This window comes from Curcuma longa, chromosome 6, assembly GCF_044706935.1.
Source record: "Curcuma longa cultivar G26 ecotype Majalengka, Jawa Barat chromosome 6, ITB_CL_G26_1.1, whole genome shotgun sequence".
Classification (NCBI taxonomy): domain Eukaryota; kingdom Viridiplantae; phylum Streptophyta; class Magnoliopsida; order Zingiberales; family Zingiberaceae; genus Curcuma; species Curcuma longa.
Window position 1 is genome coordinate 5,109,369 of NC_133866.1, and position 21,845 is coordinate 5,131,213.

General features: G+C 39.9%; 5 protein-coding genes and 1 pseudogene across 5 annotated transcripts; 3 read left to right on the forward strand and 3 right to left on the reverse strand.

Moving 5' to 3' along the window:
• Positions 1-2,383, reverse strand: LOC141830484 (heat shock cognate 70 kDa protein-like; the record flags this gene model as incomplete). Its single annotated transcript, XM_074717910.1, has 2 exons — positions 2,096-2,383; positions 1-1,712 (listed from the first exon to the last, which is right to left on the reverse strand). Coding segments are annotated over exons 1-2 (1,929 nt in total), but the record flags the coding sequence as incomplete, so codon positions are not given.
• A 276-nt stretch (positions 2,384-2,659) lies between these two features.
• On the forward strand, positions 2,660-4,071 carry LOC141830485 (CASP-like protein 4C1; annotated as a pseudogene).
• Positions 4,072-4,319: 248 nt separating this feature from the next.
• On the reverse strand, positions 4,320-7,304 carry LOC141830412 (organelle RRM domain-containing protein 6, chloroplastic-like). The gene is made up of 5 exons (XM_074717844.1): positions 7,129-7,304; positions 6,769-6,887; positions 6,585-6,653; positions 6,327-6,433; positions 4,320-4,527 (listed from the first exon to the last, which is right to left on the reverse strand). Exons 2-5 carry the CDS (start codon positions 6,857-6,859, stop codon positions 4,465-4,467), a joined length of 330 nt encoding a protein of 109 aa, XP_074573945.1. The 5' UTR covers positions 6,860-6,887; positions 7,129-7,304; the 3' UTR covers positions 4,320-4,464.
• Positions 7,305-8,524: 1,220 nt separating this feature from the next.
• On the forward strand, positions 8,525-9,388 carry LOC141830411 (myb-related protein MYBAS2-like). The gene is made up of 3 exons (XM_074717843.1): positions 8,525-8,649; positions 8,740-8,869; positions 8,949-9,388. The coding sequence occupies exons 1-3, from the start codon at positions 8,529-8,531 to the stop codon at positions 9,223-9,225; spliced, it is 528 nt and encodes a 175-aa protein (XP_074573944.1). The 5' UTR covers positions 8,525-8,528; the 3' UTR covers positions 9,226-9,388.
• Positions 9,389-11,034: 1,646 nt separating this feature from the next.
• LOC141830410 (serine/threonine-protein kinase AFC1-like) lies at positions 11,035-15,320 on the forward strand. Its single transcript, XM_074717842.1, has 12 exons — positions 11,035-11,215; positions 11,500-11,674; positions 12,417-12,443; positions 12,637-12,790; positions 12,873-12,921; positions 13,011-13,125; positions 13,281-13,372; positions 13,500-13,656; positions 13,770-13,834; positions 14,559-14,656; positions 14,765-14,876; positions 14,992-15,320. Exons 1-12 carry the CDS (start codon positions 11,102-11,104, stop codon positions 15,151-15,153), a joined length of 1,320 nt encoding a protein of 439 aa, XP_074573943.1. The 5' UTR covers positions 11,035-11,101; the 3' UTR covers positions 15,154-15,320.
• A 1,448-nt stretch (positions 15,321-16,768) lies between these two features.
• Positions 16,769-19,105, reverse strand: LOC141830416 (caffeoylshikimate esterase-like). The gene is made up of 9 exons (XM_074717846.1): positions 19,042-19,105; positions 18,910-18,951; positions 18,715-18,811; positions 18,589-18,621; positions 18,372-18,518; positions 18,170-18,300; positions 17,684-17,821; positions 17,506-17,604; positions 16,769-17,170 (listed from the first exon to the last, which is right to left on the reverse strand). The coding sequence occupies exons 1-9, from the start codon at positions 19,042-19,044 to the stop codon at positions 16,880-16,882; spliced, it is 981 nt and encodes a 326-aa protein (XP_074573947.1). The 5' UTR covers positions 19,045-19,105; the 3' UTR covers positions 16,769-16,879.
• Positions 19,106-21,845: the final 2,740 nt, after the last annotated feature.

A 21,845-nucleotide genomic window follows, 5' to 3' on the forward strand; every position in this document is an offset into this window, starting at 1 on the left:
CTCGATCTTTGGCCCAGCGCCGGAGCTAGCACCGGCCGCCGGAATGTCTTCTTCCATGCCACCGCCGCCGCCCTGATACATCTTGGCGATGATGGGGTTGCAGATGCCCTCGAGCTCCTTCATTTTGTCCTCAAATTCGTCGGCCTCCGCCAGCTGATTCCCCTCCAACCAGTTGATGGCCTTGTCGATGGCGTCCTCGATCTTCTTCTTGTCGTCGGCCGGCAGCTTGGCGGCGATCTTCTCGTCTTTGATGGTGTTCCTCATGTTATAGGCGTAGTTCTCGAGGGAATTCTTGGCCTCCACCTTCTTCTTGTGCTCCTCGTCCTCCGCCTTGTACTTCTCCGCGTCGTGCACCATCTTCTCGATCTCTTCCTTGCTCAGCCTGCCCTTGTCGTTGGTGATGGTGATCTTGTTCTTCTGCCCGGTGGTCTTGTCCTCGGCCGAGACGTTGAGGATGCCGTTGGCGTCGATGTCGAAGCAGACGTTGATCTGAGGGACGCCTCTCGGCGCCGGAGGGATGCCGGAGAGCTCGAATTTGCCGAGCAAGTTGTTGTCTTTGGTCCGGGCCCTCTCGCCCTCGTAGACCTGGATCAGGACGCCGGGCTGGTTGTCGGAGTAGGTGGAGAAAACTTGCTCCTTCTTGGTGGGGATCGTCGTGTTCCTCGGAATCAAGACGGTCATGACTCCCCCGGCGGTCTCCAAACCAAGCGAGAGAGGCGTGACGTCGAGCAGCAGCAGGTCCTGCACCTTCTCGTTGCCCTCGCCGCTGAGAATCGCCGCTTGGACGGCGGCGCCATAGGCGACGGCTTCGTCCGGGTTGATGCTCTTGCAGAGCTCTTTGCCGTTGAAGAAATCCTGAAGCAGTTGCTGGACTTTTGGAATCCTCGTCGATCCGCCGACGAGAACGACGTCGTGGACGCTGCTCTTGTCCATCTTCGCGTCCCTCAAACACTTCTCCACCGGCTCCATGCACTTCCTGAACAGGTCCATGTTGAGCTCCTCAAATCGAGCTCGGGTGATCGTCGAGTAGAAGTCGATGCCCTCGTACAGGGAGTCAATCTCGATGGTGGTCTGCGCGGTGGAGGAGAGAGTCCTCTTAGCCCTCTCGCAGGCCGTTCTGAGCCGCCGTAGAGCCCTTGGATTTCCACTGATATCCTTCTTGTGCTTCCTCTTGAACTCCTGCACAAAATGATTCACCATTCTGTTGTCGAAATCCTCGCCGCCGAGATGGGTGTCTCCGGCGGTGGCCTTCACCTCGAAGATGCCTTCTTCGATGGTGAGAAGAGAGACATCGAAAGTGCCACCACCGAGATCAAAGATCAGCACATTCTTCTCGCCGGAACTGCTCGCCTTCTTGTCGAGGCCGTAGGCAATAGCCGCGGCGGTAGGCTCGTTGATGATTCGCATGACGTTGAGGCCGGAGATGACTCCGGCATCCTTGGTGGCCTGCCTCTGCGAGTCGTTGAAGTAGGCCGGGACAGTCACCACGGCGTTCTTCACGGTGGTTCCCAGATACGCTTCCGCGATCTCCCTCATCTTGTTGAGGACCATGGAGGATATTTCCTCCGCCGAAAACTGCTTTTCCTCGCCTTTGTACTGGACCACGATCATGGGCTTGTCGCCGGGGCCGGCGATCACCTTGAATGGCCATAGCTTGATGTCACCCTGGACCGAGGGATCACTGAAACGCCTCCCAATCAAACGCTTTGCATCTGTTGAAATCAAAAGTTGCAACGAATCAAGTTAACAATCATTTCAGCACACTCATCCAAACCAAAACACGCAAAATTGAAGACACTAAACCGAGATCAAAACCGAAATCACAATACAAATTCTAATTTAGCAAAGTGATTGATTATTTTAGCAAACTTCGTAAGGGATCGAGCGCAGATGTAGTCTAAAAGTGCTTCTTCAGTAAAATCTGGGGTAACAAAGAGCTCTCAATCCAGATCAAACAAATAAATCATCCACACTAAACAAAAACAACAACAAAATTCAAAATTCTGGCCAATGCTTTAGCAATCAAAATAATCAAACAAAATATCAAACGTACTACTTAAATCTCTGAATAGAAGAGGGCAAATCCAGCACTTACCGAAGACAGTATTAGTAGGGTTCATGGCGACCTGGTTCTTGGCGGCGTCGCCGATCAGGCGCTCGGTGTCGGTGAAAGCGACGTAGGAAGGGGTGGTGCGGTTGCCCTGGTCATTAGCGACGATCTCCACCCGGTCGTGCTGCCACACCCCGACGCACGAATAGGTGGTTCCCAGATCAATCCCGATCGCCGGACCCTCGCCCTTTCCTCCGGCCATTGCTTCGCAAATCGGAATCGGAGAGCTCTTTCTTCTTTCTGTTTACGGAACGAATCGAATTACACGATCGCTTGATGAGGAAGAGAGAGAGAGGCCAGGGGCTTTATATAGAATTTAGCCGGGAACTCTAGAAGGTTCTGTCGGGCATTTGTGGCCGTTGGATTCATCTATGATCGGAGTTTGGACGGTGACGGATGATCCCGCTGGCCATCTCTAGCTACTTCGAGAACACTCCAGCCATTTCTCAACAGTTCGTCTCCGCACGAGAAAATTCCAAATGCGTATCGACTATATAGTTAATAATCCAAATTAAAGAGGGGCAAAATGATATTTGTCTGCTAAGCAAAATGACGTTGTTTAAGAGTTATAATATTCTGTGCGGCATTGCTTGCGCGATCCCGTGCGCGACACCGTCGATCTTCGCCGCTTCCGCCTACTCTTGCCGTGCTGTCCGGGCACCGCCGGACTGGGCCCGATTGACGTGCAACTCGTCGGCGCGTCAGCCGACGTCGGATTTCAGTCGGATTGTGATCGAAATCCGATGAATTCGGTCGGAAATCGCCGAATCCAGCACGTGACTCATCCGCACGACGGTCCTTCCTCGGCGGATCACTGACTGCGATTTGGTCGAAAATCGATCGCGATTTGGCCGGAATCTGACGCGGCCATTGGCAGGCGTGATTCCGACCAAATTGCGCCGGATTTCGACTACAATCCGATCGGAATCCGACGCTGGTCGACGCGCTGACGAGTGGCACGTCGATGGGGCCCGGTCCGGCGGTGGCCGGATGGCACGACGAGGGGCTACGACAGCGGCGGGGGTCGGGAGGCAGAGCACTGTACATTCTCAGTTTTGGACGGTCAAATGCGGCGCGAGATCAACGATGAACGATGGATTGGCGTCGCGCACGAGCGCGCAAGAAACAGACGCGTAGAATATCATTTTCGGTTGCTTAAACTGGAGAAGTCGTTTGACATTTAACTTGCTTACATAAGCAGTCAACTTTGCGATAGCATCAAATTGGGCCTTAAAATTCAAAAGCCCAAGCCCAAAGAGAGTGCCATTTGGACCTTCCATCGATATCCGCCGCCGATCTCCGCCTCCACTCTCCCGCCGTCCCCGTCCGTCTCTACCGCCGCCATCCCCACCTTCCCTTCCATTCTACCGTCTCTGATCACAAGATCCGCCGCCTCAACGTCATTATCCTCCTGCACTCTCCCTCGCCGCCGCCATCTTCACCGCCTCCAACTCATCGTCTTCCCATTCCTGGCTCGGCTTCCACTCCTTTCGGTAATGATTCCGCCTATCCTCGTTTTATCCAAATCCACCGTTCATTTTCCAGTTTTTCTGATGGCAGGTTCGCGTTTGCGTCGAACGCCGTCATCGCCGCCTACTCCCTCCTCGAGCTTTGCGCTTCGATCCGTGAGATTCTCCGTGGCACCACCCTTCTTCCGGAGTCGGTTCAGCTCTGGTTCGACTTCGCGCACGACCAGGTTCGTTCACTCTCCCTCCTCCTTCCGCCGGATTTCCTTTCTCGGTTTTGAGGATATCCGGGAAACCGGCAGCTGTTCGCCTAATTGGCGCTGTCGGCGGGGGCAGTGACGGCGAGGGGGCTGGGAAGGTGTTCCGCTGGCGATACAGCCGCCTCCTTCCGCGCTCGGGTTCGCCGGTTTCGGCTTCCTCGCCCTCGCCGCCGTCGTCTCCGGCTTCCGCTTCGTTTCCTTCGTCCTCACCGGCTCCCGCTTCCCCATCCCATGAGCCGCGCGTCCGCCGTCGATGCTTCCGGGTGCGAATCTTAAAGCGCATCGTCTCCCCACGCCGACGCAGAAAATGCAATCCGGTTGGTCTTGAGATGAATGGACTCGAATCGATTAGATCGAACCGGAAATGGGTCGAACAGGCTCGGCTCACCTCGCGGTTTGTGCTTGGTTTTTCAATAGCAGCGGCAATTGATACCATTTTAAAGACGTTTTTTTTAAATTAAAAAACACACAATAAACTCTGTCTATAATAATTCGCAACAATAAAAAAAGACAATTCAATGTAAGAAATTCCTGCTGATATAAGAGTTCATGCAGTAAAATGAGGTTTTGCCGGAAAAGGGGAGATCATAGGAAAGAAGCACCGTCAGTGGCGTTCGAACCACCAGATTTATGTTTCACCCGTCGATTCAGATTTGGCATGTTCCACAAAGATCAGCCTCCCACCATATATCTGCCAGTATGAGAATGCATATGAGTAGATATCATTTGAATGACATAACAGGATCATCATGCTAGAGAACATTTTCACAGTTGTAGAACGTCAAAAAAGATTATGCAAAGTAACTCATTTCTTCAAGTTCTAGATGCACGTCCAATTTTCAAAGAAAACCTTACCTAAACCCATTTTCATAGTGTTTTGAATCAAATTTACTCTAGATACTAAATGCAAAAAGAAATTCATCAAACCGAACATTTCGAGCCTTCATGTCAAAAGCTCGTAGCCTCTTACATTTGAATACCATGACATAACATGTTCTGCAATCAAGTTCTATATGTAGCTTCAATTTTCAAAGAAAACCTTACCTAAACCCATTTTCATAGTGTTTTGAATCAAATTTACTCTAGATACTAAAATGCAAAAGGAAATTCATCAAACCGAAGACATTTGAATAACATAACATGTTCTGCAACTCATTTCTTTAAGTTTCTATATGTAGGCCCAGTTTTCAAAGAAAACCTTACCTAAATCCATTTTTATAGTGTTTTGAATCAAATTTACTCTAGATACTAAATGCTAAAGGAAATTCATCAAACCGAAGGACATTTGAATAGCCTCTTACATTTGAATACCATAGCATACCATGTTCTGCAACTCATTTCTTTAAGTTTCTATATGTAGGTCCAGTTTTCAAAGAAAACCTTAACTAAACCCATTTTTATAGTCTTTCGAATCAAATTTACTCTAGATACTAAATGCAAAAGGAAATTCATCAGACCGAAGGCTACGAGACTTCATGTCGAAAGCTCATAGCCTCTTACATTTGCATACATAACATAACATGTTGTGCAACTCATTTCTTCAAGTTCTATATTTAGGTCCAACTTTCAAAGAAAACCTTACCTAAACCCATTTTTATAGTCTTTTGAATCAAATTTACTCTAGATACTAAATGCAAAAGGAAATTCATCAGACTAAAGGCTACGAGACTTCGTGTCGAAAGCTCATAACCTTTTACATTTGAATACCATAACATAACATGTTCTGCAACTCATTTCTTCAAGTTCTATATGTAGGTCCAGCTTTCAAAGAAAACCTTACCTAAACCCATTTTTATAGTCTTTTGAATCAAATTTACTCTAGATACTAAATGCAAAAGGAAATTCATCAGACCGAAGGCTACGAGACTTCATGTCGAAAGCTCATAGCCTCTTACATTTGAATACCATAACATAGCATGTTCTGCAACTCATTTCTTCAAGTTCTATATGTAGGTCCAGCTTTCAAAGAAAACCTTACCTAAACCCATTTTTTATAGTCTTGTGAATCAAATTTACTCTAGATACTAAATGCAAAAGGAAATTCATCAAACCGAAGGTTACGAGGCTTCTTGTCGAAAGCTCATAAATTCTTACATTTGAATACCATAACATAGCATGTTCTGCAACTCATTTCTTCAAGTTCTATATGTAAGTCCAGTTTTCAAAGAAACCCTTACCTAAACCCATTTTTATAGTCTTTTGAATCAAATTCACTCTAGATACTAAATGCAAAAGGAAATTCATCAAACCGAAGGTTACGAGCCTTCTTGTCGAAAGCTCATAGCCTCTTACATTTGAATACCATAACATAACATGTAACGTTAAACCTATTAACATGTAGAAAGCTCATGCTTTCTAAGCTAAATCTATTGGTTATTGACTCCAAAGGCCAATACATTCCAACTATAATCCTCCAAGGCAGAAGTGAAAAACTATAGACTACATTAGAACAGAAGAGAATAAATCATTTTCCCAGTTCTCAGCACATACCTTTCCATCCATAGATTTTATTGCCTTCTCCGCTTCAGCATCGGAAGAGTACTCGACGAAGCCATAACCTTTAGGCCTATTGGTTCTTGGATCCTTGACGAGCCTGGCTGCCATAAAATCACCACAACCGCAAAAATTAGAGACTAAACAGAAGGAAGACAATCTAAGCAACTCTCTTTTGAAAGGAAGTGGCATAACTAACCAAATACGAATCAGTATTCTAGATAGTGAAGAGAATCACGTTCATGGAGTAAATACCTTCTTTGATTTGGCCGAACTGTGAAAATGTACTTCTGAGCTCATCATCAGTTGTGTAAAATGATAGTCCTGAGAATCCACCAGCAACCAAAATTAGTTACTTTTTTGTTGGTTTACTAAGAAGAAGCATCGCCAATTGAAAACAGAAAGAGCAAGTTGAGTATCAAAAATTTTAAATACATACTGCTGATGAAGATCTTAGAACTGTACTCTCGGTGGGAGAAAAATGTTCTTGCAGGATGGATAACTCTCCTCGAGATTGTATTACTCCACATAGTTTTTAACTTCCCACTTCACCACAACCTATTCCATCAGCAAAATGAATCCTAAATTAGGATTTGGAAAGAGCATAGTTATCAGAACCAAATCGGAAATCAACAAATCCAATCTTATCACATGAATAAAGATATCAAGCCACAAAGGTGGATGCGAGATTGCAGTTACAATCTATTGTAATGCACCCAAACCATCAATGTCTACGATTCATTTCATAGCAAATGGATGCGCAAGAAGTTCCATGAGAAGCCGGGTAAATGAAACTTACAAGAGCGATAATGTTCTATTGATTCTCCAGTGACGGCGGCGATCTCAATCGGAGGTAAGCTGCGTCGGAGTGGTTGCGAGATGAGCAACGGTTGGCGCTGCGAGCAATCCTCGGCGATGATCCGCCGAGTATGGACGACGGCGAGCGGCACGAGTCGAACTCTTCGAAGCGAGAGGGCGGCGCAGAAGGCCGACGGCTAGGGTTTATGGATTACATAACATCTCGATTAAATGGACATATTTGCCCTTCTTGTCGTGCGTCAAAGCAAATAAATAAAGGGGTACAAATGTAATTTGGTTTTATATTCATCTTTAATATAAAAATTAAAAGAATGTCTGTAATTATTTATTTAAATAAATAAACTAAACGCCCATAGGAAAATTTATAAGTGGATTGATATTTTAATATTTTTTTTAAAAAAAAACATCATTTTAACTATATAAATAATTAAATATGCTTTTTTTATTTTTCCTTTATTTTTAAATTGTTCAACTTACTTTTTAAAATTTACAGAATTTTTAAAAGCCGTATTTAATTTTTAAATGAGTTACGCCTTTAGATACAAATTCACTTTGTAATTCACAATTTAAAATAATTAAAAATAAAATAAAATAATTACCATCGTCTTCTACCTGGAGGCCACAGTACGGTCCGATGAGGAAGCAGAAGCAGAAGCAGAAGCTGCAGCAGCAGAGCACTCGTTGGTGCCGCCTGACAGCAATTCTCACTCTGTCCACTCATCCATGAAAGGTCCAGTGCAACTTACCACGCCCACGACCAAGTGGCCACTGCCACTGACCACGTTGATCTCCTTTTCCTTGCATTTCCTTTCCTCGTCGCCATTGATGACCAACCACGAACGCCAGCTGGTTCATGCCTCTGCACAAAACCCTCAAGCAAGCACCGAGCGTGATCAACATCAACAAACCACCTCCTGTAACTAGCTACCTAGCTAGCTAGCTACTTTCATGCTTGAATCGAAGAGGATGATGACACAGTGCCCTCCACGATATCTTATCACTGCTCCGTGTGTCTTCCGAGTGGAGACCAGGAATAGTTCGCCAAAAACTGATGATGATTAGTGCGCAAGATCTGCCAAGGAAGTCCACAAAGATGACAGTGACCACCTGATCAGTTTAGTGGAGTTGAATTAAGTTTTCTATCATTTACTGCGAGCTAGAAAGCTTTGGTGGGGTGCAACGTGAGTAGGGCTTGATGAGGATTCCATAAAGCCACCATGCTTCCAGAATCTAGCAAATCCGAAACATGCAAGATAACACAAAGGAGAAGAAGAAGCATCTGTTTTTCCGCGTAATGCCAGTCGCTAGAGGCCAAGAGAAGGCGGCTATAAGTAGGAGAGCCGTGACGCAGTGGCTGATGCAGCGGAGAGCTAACCGGCGATGGCGAAGGAGTCGGAGGAGATGAGGAAGGGGCCGTGGACCAAGGAGGAAGACCTGCGGCTCGCGTGCTTCGTGGCCTTCTTCGGCGAGCGTCGATGGGACTTCATAGCCCGAGTTTCAGGTCGGATCGATCGGAACGTTCATGGCTAGCTAGCTTTTGCAGACTGCACTGACCTTGTTCTTGAGCAGTCGCCTTGTCTGGTTTCTGCAGGTCTCAATCGAACTGGAAAGAGCTGCAGGATGAGATGGCTCAACTACCTCCACCCCAGCCTCAAACGAGGCCGCATGACGCCTCAGGAAGAGAGCCTCATCCTCGAGCTCCATTCTCGCTGGGGCAACAGGTTTAATTTCTTCTTCGTCCCGAGCGAGCTCGTCGGAGAGCTTCGACGTGGACTGACAACTCTCTCTGACTGTTTTCAGGTGGTCGCGGATCGCACGCAGGCTCCCCGGCCGCACCGACAACGAGATCAAGAACTACTGGAGAACTCACATGAGGAAGAAGGCGCAGGAACAGAGGAAAAGCCTCTCTGCTTTCGCTCCGTCAGCTTCTTTTCCGACGCCGGTCTCGCCGAGCGAGCCGCCGCCGGAATTCACAGATCAAGGCCGGCTCAGCGGCGCTTGTAGCTGCTCCATGGATCAGATATGGGATGAGATCGAGGTGTCGGAGGAAATCGCTGCACTGGTCTTCCATGGATGAAAGGATCGAGATCAAGAAATTGAAGTTAATAATGTATTATTTGACTCGAGCTTGATTTGTAGAACAGATTTGTTAGTTTTGAGCATGAGCAAACGTATGAGCCAGCTCAAAAGCCAAGATTTCTCTCCATCTTCTTCTTCTTTTTGTCACTATTAACGCTTTAAATTAGTGCATCTTTCAGTTCGCCTTTTGGCGTTTCTAAGGAAAGTGACTGAAACATCTTGTAGATAAAATAGAATTAAGTGGCTTGTAAACGTCTAGTTTTCACTTTGAGGATCTTAGATTTAGATTTAGATTTAGATTTCTGTCTTTGATAAATCCAATCATCGTTTTTTAGGATCAGAAAAGTCTCCTTAAACAGTTGATTCGTAGTGACTGAAATTCAAATCCACTTATGAAGCAATGGCAATTCTTGGGCAACAAGCGCGTATCAGTTTTGCTGGAGAGCACGAGAGTGAAAAGGCTCCACTCATCTTTTTAAGTATATGTCGCTGATTGAGGTTAAGTTCACAGAGACAATCACTGTCATGAATATATTGCAACGTTAACGTATCATCGTTCGTCATTATCAACTGTAATTTTTTGATTTACCTCTTTATAGATGATCGTGAAGAGTGCGTTTCACTAAAATGACAGATTATACTTTTACAGAAGAAAGTACCATCGCATCATAATTCTTGAATGATGTAACATCGTGATTGCAAGTTACACTATAAGCTCATTTAGAGCTGTCAAACGGGTCAATCCATAACGGGAGATCAATCTGTCAAAAACTCATCATATAGCGGAGCGAGACGGACCAGCCCGTCAACTTGACGGATTGAAAATTTTTTAACCCAACCCAATTTAAGATGGATTACGGGTGGGTTAGGCGGACCAATCCGCGGACCTATCAAAAAAATATAAAAAATATTAAAATTTTTAAATTTGGATTATAATTTAAATGTGTCATGTTTAAAATTTTAAATTTAGATTATGATTTAAACTAGTCAAGCCCATTAATTTATTAAATTTTCTCCTTTAATTTTAAATTAAAAAATAAATTTTCTCAATCTGCGGATCAATCCATCCAGGTCGCGGGCCTAAACGGGTTGACTCACCTAAACTTATCTTAAAATAGTTTGATAAAATTTTAACTTAATTTATTTAAATTATTCGACGGAGCTGACCGATCTGATAAATCTAACTTAAATTAACGGGTCTAAGTCCGTTGAAAATATTAAACTGACTTCAATAAAAGAGCAAAAAAATTATTATTTTTATCTAATTTGATCGAATAAAAAAATATCAAACAATTAGTCAGTCAAAAATAATTCATCTATTTTTATACAATAAATAGAGGTTTTTCATAGCTTTTATTTTCATCCTTTCAGGTTTTTATTTTTAAATATTAATTTTAACCAAAGCTGCTAATTATTCTAGAGTAAGTTTTGATCAAAATTATTTTAAAATGTCGTAGTAAAATATTTAGAAAAGTAATAAATAAAGTGTAGATGAAAGATGGCAAACTTGGATTATAAAAAAGAAATAGAAAAAGTAGTTTAAGTATTGGATTATAAATAAAGTGCTGATTTGATAATTTTGAAAAAGGGAGGCCAATAAAAAAGGCCTTTTTTAACGGATGCGAATCCGATAGATCTCGGATTTGGATCGCGAATGAAATCTAATAATCCGATCCATGTGACGGAGAACTACGGTTGAGAGCCCACGTCGAAGGTTATCTTAACTATAGTTAGGTTGGGAGCCGAGTAGGGTTTGGTTTAGTGGGAGTGGAGAATGGCAACGAGGGCATCCTCCAATCTTCTGCTCTTGATCTCTGTTCGCCTTGATTCCACCTCCGAAGTGGTCCGTTGTTGCTTTTGTGATTGGATCTGAGATGCAGATCCAATGGATCGCCGAGCTCCCACACGCGGCCGCGGACACGCGCCCGCGGAAGAGGCAGAGATTGGGCTGGGATGTACCAGTACCGCCTCCGATCCCCCCTCCCCAGGTCTTTTACCCTTTGCTGATTTCATGATTTCATATTTCAATCTGTCTTCTATTAAATCTAGCGATTTATTATGTAGTCCTGATCCCTGTTTGTTATATTCTTCAATCTGAATTAGTTTTTTCTTTGTTAGTGTAAATTTTTCCTTTTTTCTATCCTACTTGCTTACTGGATCACTGTATGCTGGCAGGAAAGTTTTTTTTTGTTTGTTTGAAGGTATTGTTTGTATATTTCTCTCTGAATTATCGGATTTGGAAATCAGCCATTTCAGTGGATTTGTTTTGCAGGTTTCTCTGTCATTCTACTGTTGGAAGGAAGCTATGCACACGGCCAATAGTACTGCTCAGTTCTGGCAATCCTTCTATAATAGTGGAGTTCCTCGATATGCATCTCCGCCCTGGAGGAGAGACAACAAAAATGGCCACTATATTTTTAGTGTTGGCGAGAATCTGACAGTGAGATGTAATTTTATGGAACTTTGCATTTATGCTCCTGACAACTTTGCATAATGAGGGATTTATCTTATTGTCAGATGTTTATTTTCTGCTTGGCATGAGCTTTTAAGTTGATTTTTTCTACTTTGAATCTATTTGTGCCTAAACCACAAATCAGGTTGTTGTTGGATGTTTATGATATAAGTTTTCAGTTCCCTTTGAAATTCCTTAACATATCATCACACAAGCTCTCCAAGCTACTTTCTCAATTTTTTGTGGGATCTCACTTGTTGATTCAATAAATTACCTTTTATGACAACAACTCTTTTGGAGAACATCAAAAACCAAAGCTCTGCTGACCTTTCTATCTATACAAGGATGGAACGGTAGAAGCCTTTTGTGTCCCTTCCAATCACGAATTGGGGCCTGACAATCACTAGCCATTTTGCTTTTCTTCCATGCATCCTTCCTTCATAGTTTGGTTCCATATTACGGTGTCCTAGGTGTAGAGTAACCACAATCAATCTATCTCGAACTTGGTGGTTAAACTCTACTGCATAGGGGAGGTTCTGCAGAAAGGTAGTTGAATGCTAAAGTGATAAAAAGAAGCTTAACACCCCTTTAACGAAGTCTTATAATTGTTTTCTTAATTTTTTACATAATCAATCTTATTTTAGATTTTTTTTCTTTCATTCTGAATGATTTATTTCTTTGTTTGTACTTGTTCAAATAAAAACTTGATATTAACATACATCTATTATCCTATGCAGACAGGATACTACGCAAAATGGGTGAAGGTGAGCAACTCTTTTGCTTTCTATCCTCGCTAACAAGAAAAGACACAAGATGGACAATCTTTTACTCTCTTTCTCATCCGGTTTAGATGTGCAAGAGATGTGAATGTGATTGTAGGGATGTAAACAGGAATTTGAGTTAAACTATTAAACTTTCTATTTATTTTCATTGTCTTATGCATTGTCTAAACTGCAGGAACATTTGGACAAGTTCTTGAATGTTTGGACTTGGAAAATCAAGAACCAGTTGCTATAAAAGTTGTGCGTTCACTTCAGAAGTACCGTGAGGCTGCAATGATTGAAATTGATGTGCTGCAGAGGCTTGCAAAAGCAGACAGAAGTGGCATTCGGTACGTCAAGCATTCGGTTGTTTAGCAATACGTTGAAGTAGGACTTTAAGATGTATGCATACATGTGGTTTTGTCCATGCAGTTGTGTGCAAATACGGAATTGGTTTGACTATCGTAATCATATATGTATAGTAAGTACATATGTATTTTTTAACTTAGATTTCTTCTGTCCCCTCAAATGTTTCTTCTGAACATTTGTTTATGCTTCTGATCACAACAGGTTTTTGAGAAGCTTGGACCAAGCTTATATGACTTTCTTCGGAAAAATAGCTACCGCTCTTTCCCCATTGATTTAGTCAGGGAACTTGGGAGACAACTTCTGGAGTCTGTAGCATGTAACTGTTTTGGTGCTTCAGTTGATTTTACTATTCAAATTTGAGGAGATACTAATTTGACCACAGTGTGGTGCTCAATTATATTTCCATACTTGTGGATTTGTTTAATTTAGGTACAGTTTTCTTAACATTTTCTTTTTTCGTTCGTGTTACAGTTATGCATGACTTACGGCTAATTCACACTGATTTGAAACCAGAGAACATTCTTCTTGTCTCCTCTGAATATATTAAGGTTCCTGATTACCAGGTGTTGTAGTCAGTCCTACGGAGGATACACATGCATTTTTTCCTTCACAAAATTTGTTTGTCTCAACACTATTGTTCTTTCATTATTTATTTTATTGAATTTCTGCCGATGTTTTTTGCTTATGCAGGTTTTATCACGGTCTCCTAAGGATGTTATGTTGTTCAAGAATCTTCCAAGATCGAGTGCCATTAAGTTGATTGACTTTGGAAGCACAACATTTGAACATCAGGATCATAGTTATGTGGTGTCAACTAGGCATTATCGTGCTCCTGAGGTTATTCTTGGTGAGAGCTAATGATTTTCCCTTTTTTGTCATTAGTTATTTGCTAATATTTATTGTTATATATTTGCAAATAATTAGTTAAGATATTGTCCTCCCCCTGATACTGTTTTTCAGGACTTGGTTGGAATTATCCCTGTGATATGTGGAGTGTGGGTTGCATTCTTGTTGAGCTTTGCTCGGTTAGTTTGTTGTCACTCATCGACTCTCCAGTTTCTCTTTCCTACTTGGTTTCACATATGCTTTTTTGAGAAAATTTTATTGATTGACACTAGAATTTGAAATGTGATCTCCAACCACTTGCATTAGTTATATTTGTCGCTAGCTAGTCTCTTCTTTTTAGCTTTCATTGAGGAGCATCTCTGTTTAAATTCATGTGACAATATTTGTCTTTTTCATCTCCGTGCACAGATTTCCTCAGAAGACATACTTCAGATTAATTATTATGACTTCTTCAACTCTATTTTGAAATTGAGCACGTATTTCATTCATGTAAACATCAAATTTTTTAGCTCAGCATACTCGGACACTACTGAATTTCTTTTTTCAAATTAATACAAAAAACACCAAGGTTATGCAAGATATGGCTTTCGATAGTCACAAAATCTTCACTTGCATTGTTCATGCATATGTTGTTTGACTCTAATTGTTATCAAACCCTAAAATTATGTTAATGCTGGAGCTTTTTAGACAGTAGATTGTGGGATTGCATTTCTGTTGTTTTCCAAATCTCATGAAATGGGTTGTGTGGTAAGAGTGAAACCACCACATTAGTATTATAACTGTGATTGAATGCCTTAACTCTGTTGTGTGGTTAATGCAGAATTATATGAAAATCACATATAAAGTTTGACTAAGTTTGTGTTTAAAGGCATCTAAAGTATGATGTTTGGTCCTGATAATCAGGGTGAAGCACTTTTTCAAACTCACGAAAACTTGGAGCATCTAGCTATGATGGAGAGGGTGTTAGGACCCCTTCCACAGCACATGGTTGTTAAAGCTCAGTAAGTATATAAATATGTTACTTTATGCAAATTTTGTTGCATGTTGGGATTTGAAGATGTAGTAAAATTTATGGGAATCATACTTTTTTGCCTACATTTTCTTTGTAGCCGGCATGGTGAGAAATATTTCAAGCAAAGTCGAGGATTACGATTAGACTGGCCTGAAGGGGCATCGTCTAGGGAAAGCATTAGAGCAGTTTGGAAATTGCCTCACCTTCAGGTGGGGTGTGGTTTGACCTATATCTGTTTGGAATAAGTTTGCGTCTTCAAATATTTTTCATTCCACGACATTGGGATGCATATTGTTTTGACTAATAACTGATAACTTATCACAGAATCTAGTCATGCAACATGTTGATCATTCTGCTGGTGATTTAATTGATCTTCTGCAAGGGCTTCTCCGTTATGATCCAACTGAGCGTCTAGGAGCACGAGAAGCCCTCAGACACCCCTTCTTTAATCGAGAATGGAGAAGATATGGTCATTCTTTGAACTAAGGATTTTGCCCTTATTTTCTAAATCTAGTTTGTACAAAAAAACTGTCAAAAGATTCAGGTTGAAGCTAAGTAAGTGGTAGCCAGCAATTAACTTCTGTGCAGGCAAAAGTTGTACAATGATTTTGTCTCGATTGAATTAATACAATTCAATTTCTCTCTGTTTGATCTATCACTGTCACTCAGTGAAGTGCAGATCATCGCTGCTTTCCATGCCAGAAATTAATCAAATATATACTGGATCAAGGTATGGCTATGGCCTCTAGTGTTTTATGGATGAAATTTTAGCTCTGTGCTCCTTTTATTGCGACCAGCCAGACATGGATGAACATTTGTATCTGGAGGCTGGAGTGATTTGTTTGTAGTATCCCTTTATTGCAAAATTGGCACAAGGTTGACCAAATATTTTATTGTGGCGTCATAACTACATTTGCAGCAAGCTATGGACCATTTACTTGATTGGTTGTGGCTACAAGATATGTTAAATGTCAATTTCAATGGAATAAATTAGCCTAAGGTGGATATGATATTTGTGCAAGGAAGCTGGAATTCTGATTCTTGGATTATCAGCTCATTTGAAGCAGGTATAGATCCATTTACTTAATCTTTTGTGGCTATTCCATGTGTTATTGTTGTTAATGACAATCGATGTTTGTTTTATTTATTTATTTATTTTCATGTAGTCTCCATTAAGCCCTTGTATTAACTCATGCGACAGAAAACTTTCTAGTTTGTTTGGAACCACCGTGTCCTATTGTTGTCTTTATACAATGATTCTTCCAAAGAAGAATTCATGTTCTTTCAAATTTTGAGAACAACTTCAGAACTTCTGTTTGTGGTAATGTAGGAGTCACAGCTTTGCTTATCATTAAGATCCTGAATATGTTTTGATGCATACGTTCAACAAAATGTCTCATCTGCTAATTTCACAGAACTTTTTTTTTGTGTAGATAAATTAAATATGTTCTTCAAACTTTGCTATTATTACTGTCTCTATAAACTGCCTTTTGTCACGGCGACAGTATCTATCGGTCAGAAACATTGTACAATAGAACAGATTTCTAGTGCATTACTCAATGTGCAAAACATGCGCTGCCCTTGGTCGGTTAGTCGCGTGAATCTTGCTCCTTGAGAGACAATTATGTAATGTGTCTTCAGTTTCTGGATTTAGTGCCAAACCTTGTGGAAGCAAAATCTCAAGATAGTAAGCAGAAAGAACAAGCTTATTATTGAGGTTTCGTTGAGTTGGCAGATCTTTCATCGTCCTATTGTGTTCCAGAAGAGTATGAGATTGTGTTTCAGTAGGAAGTTCTTGTGATATCAATCTTTCTGTAATTTGCTCATTTTACATTGAAGTTCATCTTTTTCTTTAGGTTCCTATCAGCCTAATGGTAATAAGCAGAGGAGCAAGTGGTATTGGAATTTTTTCGTTGCGAAGAACTGGACAAAAATGGATGATCTTTCTTCAGAATGTGATTTACTTAGGTATGTTTATCATCTTCTACAAGATTCAATCATGGAATCCAGAAACTGTTATGATTTTACTAAGTTATAGAACTCAGATGTTTAGTAGTGACATAAATGAGATTAAGAAGAGATCATCAACTTGCTGTAAATGAGATTGGAAGAAACATAAACAATGAGTGGAATTTGAAAAGAAAATGTTAGATGAACTTTTCATGTTATTCACTCTTTTTGAGCTTTTGATTGAAATAAATCATTTAACCAGTCAGATGTTCTTGCTCAACAACAGGCCGTCGTGCATCGCCTTCTGCTCCATCTCCGACGACCTCAAGTCCTCCGAGGAAGCCGATGTCCTCTCATCGAGCCAAGCAACGATGTCGGAGAAGACGAGGTCGATGCTCTCCGGCGGCTCCGCGGAGGTGAGGGCGTGCCACATGCCCGGGTAGAGCTTGAATGTCTTGTCCTCGCTCATTGCCGTATCGTAGAGCAGTTTGCTAACGGATGGATCAGTCACTGTATCGTCGCCACCATGGACGATCAAGAAGGGCAAAGAAACCTGCAAATTTATATTTTTCAAATTTAATATATTATTATTATTATTATTTTGATAGAATAGACAACATAAATTCTTAGCGTTGACAATAAATTTAATGAAAATGAAACAGAATTATGAACTATATCTTTGTTTGCCGCCCGGCGTTGACCAAATCAATCTTCTCATGAACGTATTAAATTCTCTGAGTCTTTCAAGATGCCGTGAGAAAATTCTCTTCTTTTATTTTTCTTGGCGTAATATACAATTCAAACTTCTATAGAATTTAATTTATGAAATTAAATATGAAATTAATTTATTTTTATTTTTGAAAAAAATAAGTAAAAATGAAAAATTACCTGGTTGAGGTTCTTCTCAATCTCCAAGCTCACCATGAGCAACTGATGAGCCGTCTTGAGCCTCGGCCTCCCTTTGTAGCAATACGGGTTCGCCCGAATCTAACCACAAGGTGCGACGATAGACTTCATCATATCTAAATATGTATATATCATCAAATTTGTAGATAATATCCTTTACCTCTTGTCTTTTTTCCATGGATTTGAATGCGACATCGATGATATCTTGCATAGGAACTATTCTCCATGTCGGAAATAGACTGCTCAGTCGACTCAAGATGCTAACCACCATCGGGTGAGGCTTCAACTCATCAGCAATCTATCGATAATTACGGTTAAATTTTAATATCATTGCATTATTTGATGATAATTGTAACAAAAAAGGACAATAAATAATTATCAAGATATTTTAACGATCAAGTTGTTCATAAATTGCGTACGAGTAAAGCTCCACTTGTGTTTGACTTTGACTAGTCAACAATTAATTAATTAATTAATTAGTAGTACTTTATCATAGATTAGTTGTAATTTTAGCATTAAGATATAGATTAGTTAACGTGTGATAATATTTAATTTGTCTTCTAGAGTTGGCACATTTAATGCTCAGACTTTGCTAATGAAAGTAATTAGCTAAAATTATTATTATTATTATTATTATTATTATTACCTTGCACATCGGAGCAACGAGAATAGCTCCGTTCCAAAAGGACGGCTGTTTTCTATGAAGTAGAAGAGCCACGGCTCCTCCCATAGACTCTCCGAGCAAGTATCGCGCCTTCTTCTTATTTTTACCTTTTTCTACGATAATTGTTGTAACTCAAAATCAAATTAAAACGATAAAAGATAATGTTTTTTTCACGAATTCATACCGCAAACGCTAACGAAATACTCGAAGCAATCGTCGACTACATCCTTAAAGCTCGGCACAAAGCCTTGCAGCCCAGACGACTTGCCATGCCCTTCATAATCTATGCCATGAACTTGATACCCTGCCTTTGCTAACCTCATTCCCGTGTCTAAAAAATAAATATTAAAACAAAATTAGTTAATTTTTTTAAAAATTAATTAATTAATTAATTAACCTACCTCTCATGGATATGCTGCACTCCATCGCATAACCTTCAAAAATATTTATATATTAATTTAAAAATATGAATAATAATAATAATAATAATAATAATAAATATGTTTATTTAATAATTATATATATACCGTGGCACATAAATATTAATGCTTTGGGGTCGTCTCCGTTCGCCGGCAGCCATCTGCAGGTGAAGAGCTTCAGGCCACGATGGTTTTTGATGAACTCCTGAAACCATAAATAATCACACAAACGATCGAGAAATTGAAATAAATCGAAGGAGAAAGAAGAAGAAGAAAGATGAATTATTAATTAGAATTTCTGACCTCTTCGTATTCGATGGCGGCCTGGTCGCTGCTGTGAGTCGCCTGCGAGAAGGAATTTTAGGGTTAGTTTTAGGGTTTAGGGCAGAAAAATAGAAAGGAGAGGAGGAGGAGAGGAGGAGGAGGAGGAGAAACCATGCGGAGGGCGATGAAGAAGAAGGGTTGAAGATTTGGGAGGGTTGCGGAATTTGAGGAAATATATTGGTGGAATGGAAGGTTCGTTTTATTTCTTTATTTATCTGGCTATTTATTTTTATTTTATTTTATTTTATTTTGTGCTTTTATTTATTTCCTTATAAATTAATTATTAAGTTTATTTTATTTATTTATAGAGAGAAATTAAGGAGGGACGAAATAAAAATAGTGGAAAGATTTAAAAGCTAATTTGTGGGATAAAAAATAAATGAGCTGGGAATTAATTTTGTTCCAAAAAAACTAAATAAATGTTTTTTCTAGTCAAAGGGCTCATCCTGTTGGAGACGTTGAATGGTTCGTGCCTTCGTGGGAACTTTAAACACAATTTTAATTAGAAAAATTGAATTCAACTAAAAAAAATTATTGGACATTTTAAAATGATTTTTTTATTTGATAATTTAAATATGTAATTCTTCGAATTGATTAATTTTGAAGATGATCAATTTGACACATAAAAATTTTTACATCGACCACCAGAACTGAAGAGTACACGTGTCAGACACATAACATTGAACATTCACCGTTCAAAACCCACCGTAAGCATAATTACTTTTTGGTGGAGATTCAAACCGTGATCCTTCAGTTTGTGCCACTTTTTATTTTAGAACTTTTAAATGAATAGTAATGAAATTATGCTATCCAATTCTTCTATGAGATCTCGTATCAACAGGAACTTCATTTATCGAAATGTCCTTTATCTATTAATTATTATTCATTTCAATCAGGAACGGTCGAACCGAGCTAGCTATTGGCGATAGCGATACCCCTCTCTTATTTCATTTTTTTAATATAAAAAATGTAAGAGTATAAAAATAAGAAGCGAATGAGAGGGTGAACGAAGAGCAACAATATAATACAACTATCCTCTTTGACATAAAGTCATAAACATAAATCTTTCGTCTCCCGATATGAAATTCCTGATTCCATCTTGGATTTCAACTTCTATTTAGGGTAAGTCTAAACAAAATCATAATAAATTAATATAAAGAAAAAAGCTAGGTTTTAAATCCTAAGGACACAAATATTCTAGAAATCGATTGCGTAAAAGAAGAATGATAATTTTAAATAATTTTTTTTTTTTAAAAAACATGTGGTGAGATTCGAAATGGAGGAGCTTACACGTTCAACAACATAAAACCACACAAAAATTTACATTAAAAATATTTTTAAAATATATAATTTAAAATTTTAGCCCCACTTAATAATTTTTAGCCTATCTAATTGTTCCATAAATTAATTTAATAAAATAATTTTCTTAATATCAATTGATGTACAAAGTAAACTTATTTGGGTCAGTCAACCTGCCCGAGCTAGTTTATCACCTTATAGATGAGAACATTCTTTTTGGGTCCCATCCGAACAACTCTTTCGATCTAGCACTTTCACAAAGGCACCCCGCCTTAGCAATTCTCTTCGATCTCAATCTCTACCCTGATGAGACAATTTGCAACAAAAATGACTCCTAACCAATTCTGCAAAAAAGTGGAATCCGTCATCTTAGCGGCCCCACACGGTCGGACCCACGACTATCTGTGAAGAGGTAAATCGAGAAACTGTAGTTGATCACGACGCAGGAGGGTATTGTCTAGCTTCATCAGGATTCGAACCCTTGTCCTCTTCTGCAAATCTGCTGCGTCGTAACCAACTCAGCTATGCCCCGGAGGCTAAAATGACTCCTAACCAACAACCATATCAAGTTAGGCGCATGACTCTGTTATCGTCCCCTCCTACATGGCTGATCCTTTTCTATCAATTGGCTCCCCGCTCGCATGGTAGCCCACATGGATCTCTCTCCCTTCTGGCTATATAAGGACTGATGGAAATGAGTAGATGCATGATTTTTTCTTCTCATGTAGAGCTTTTCTTCTTCCTCATTCGAGTTCTTTCATTCTTTTATCTTTTCTTTGTAAAATATTAACTTGATCGTCAGAGGAGTCATGCTAACGGTATCGACACCCACCAACGAGTGTTGATGGGTAAGATCACATGGTCGAAGGCAGTAATGAAAATGATTTAAGAAATGGAGAAGCCTCATGGTTTGACTTTTTTATTTGGCTAATTTGTGGATAAGAATAAATGAGCTGGGAATTAATTTAGTTCATAAACAAACTAAATAAATGTTTTTTTTCTGGTCAAAGGATCTTCTAGATTTTCTACTGCGCCGTTGACTTTGACTTTTCGTAGGCTCCTCGTGTCGGCAGGATTCGTTGAACTTTGAACACAATCTTAATTAGAAAAGTCCAATTAAACTAAAATCAACTATTGGACAACACGCTTAATAGTGAAATATTATTATTATTATTCATTAATTGTTGCATGTGATCTTCAATGACGTGTTTTAATTAAGAAAATAATCTTTTATAAAATATAAAATAAGATTATAATAGATATAATGTAGTTTGATTTTTTTTTTAGAATTTCGTATTAACGAGGGTTTCGTAAATCAGAATATCCGTTATCTATTAATTATTTTTCATTTCAACTCTATTATTGTAAGTCGACTCACAATCAAAATAAATTAATATAAAGAAAAAAAGCTAGGGTTTAAATCCTAGGCCCAATTTTTATTGGGCCCATTATTTTTAATATATATATAAGTGCATATTCTTAAGGCCCAAAATATCCTTATTGGGCTTTCTCGGCCCAATCTCTTTATAGTGAATCTTTGTAGATGTAAAATTTCATAGAAAAATAATGTGTGACTTTAAATTTAATAATTTTTTAACAATAAATTTTATTGTAAT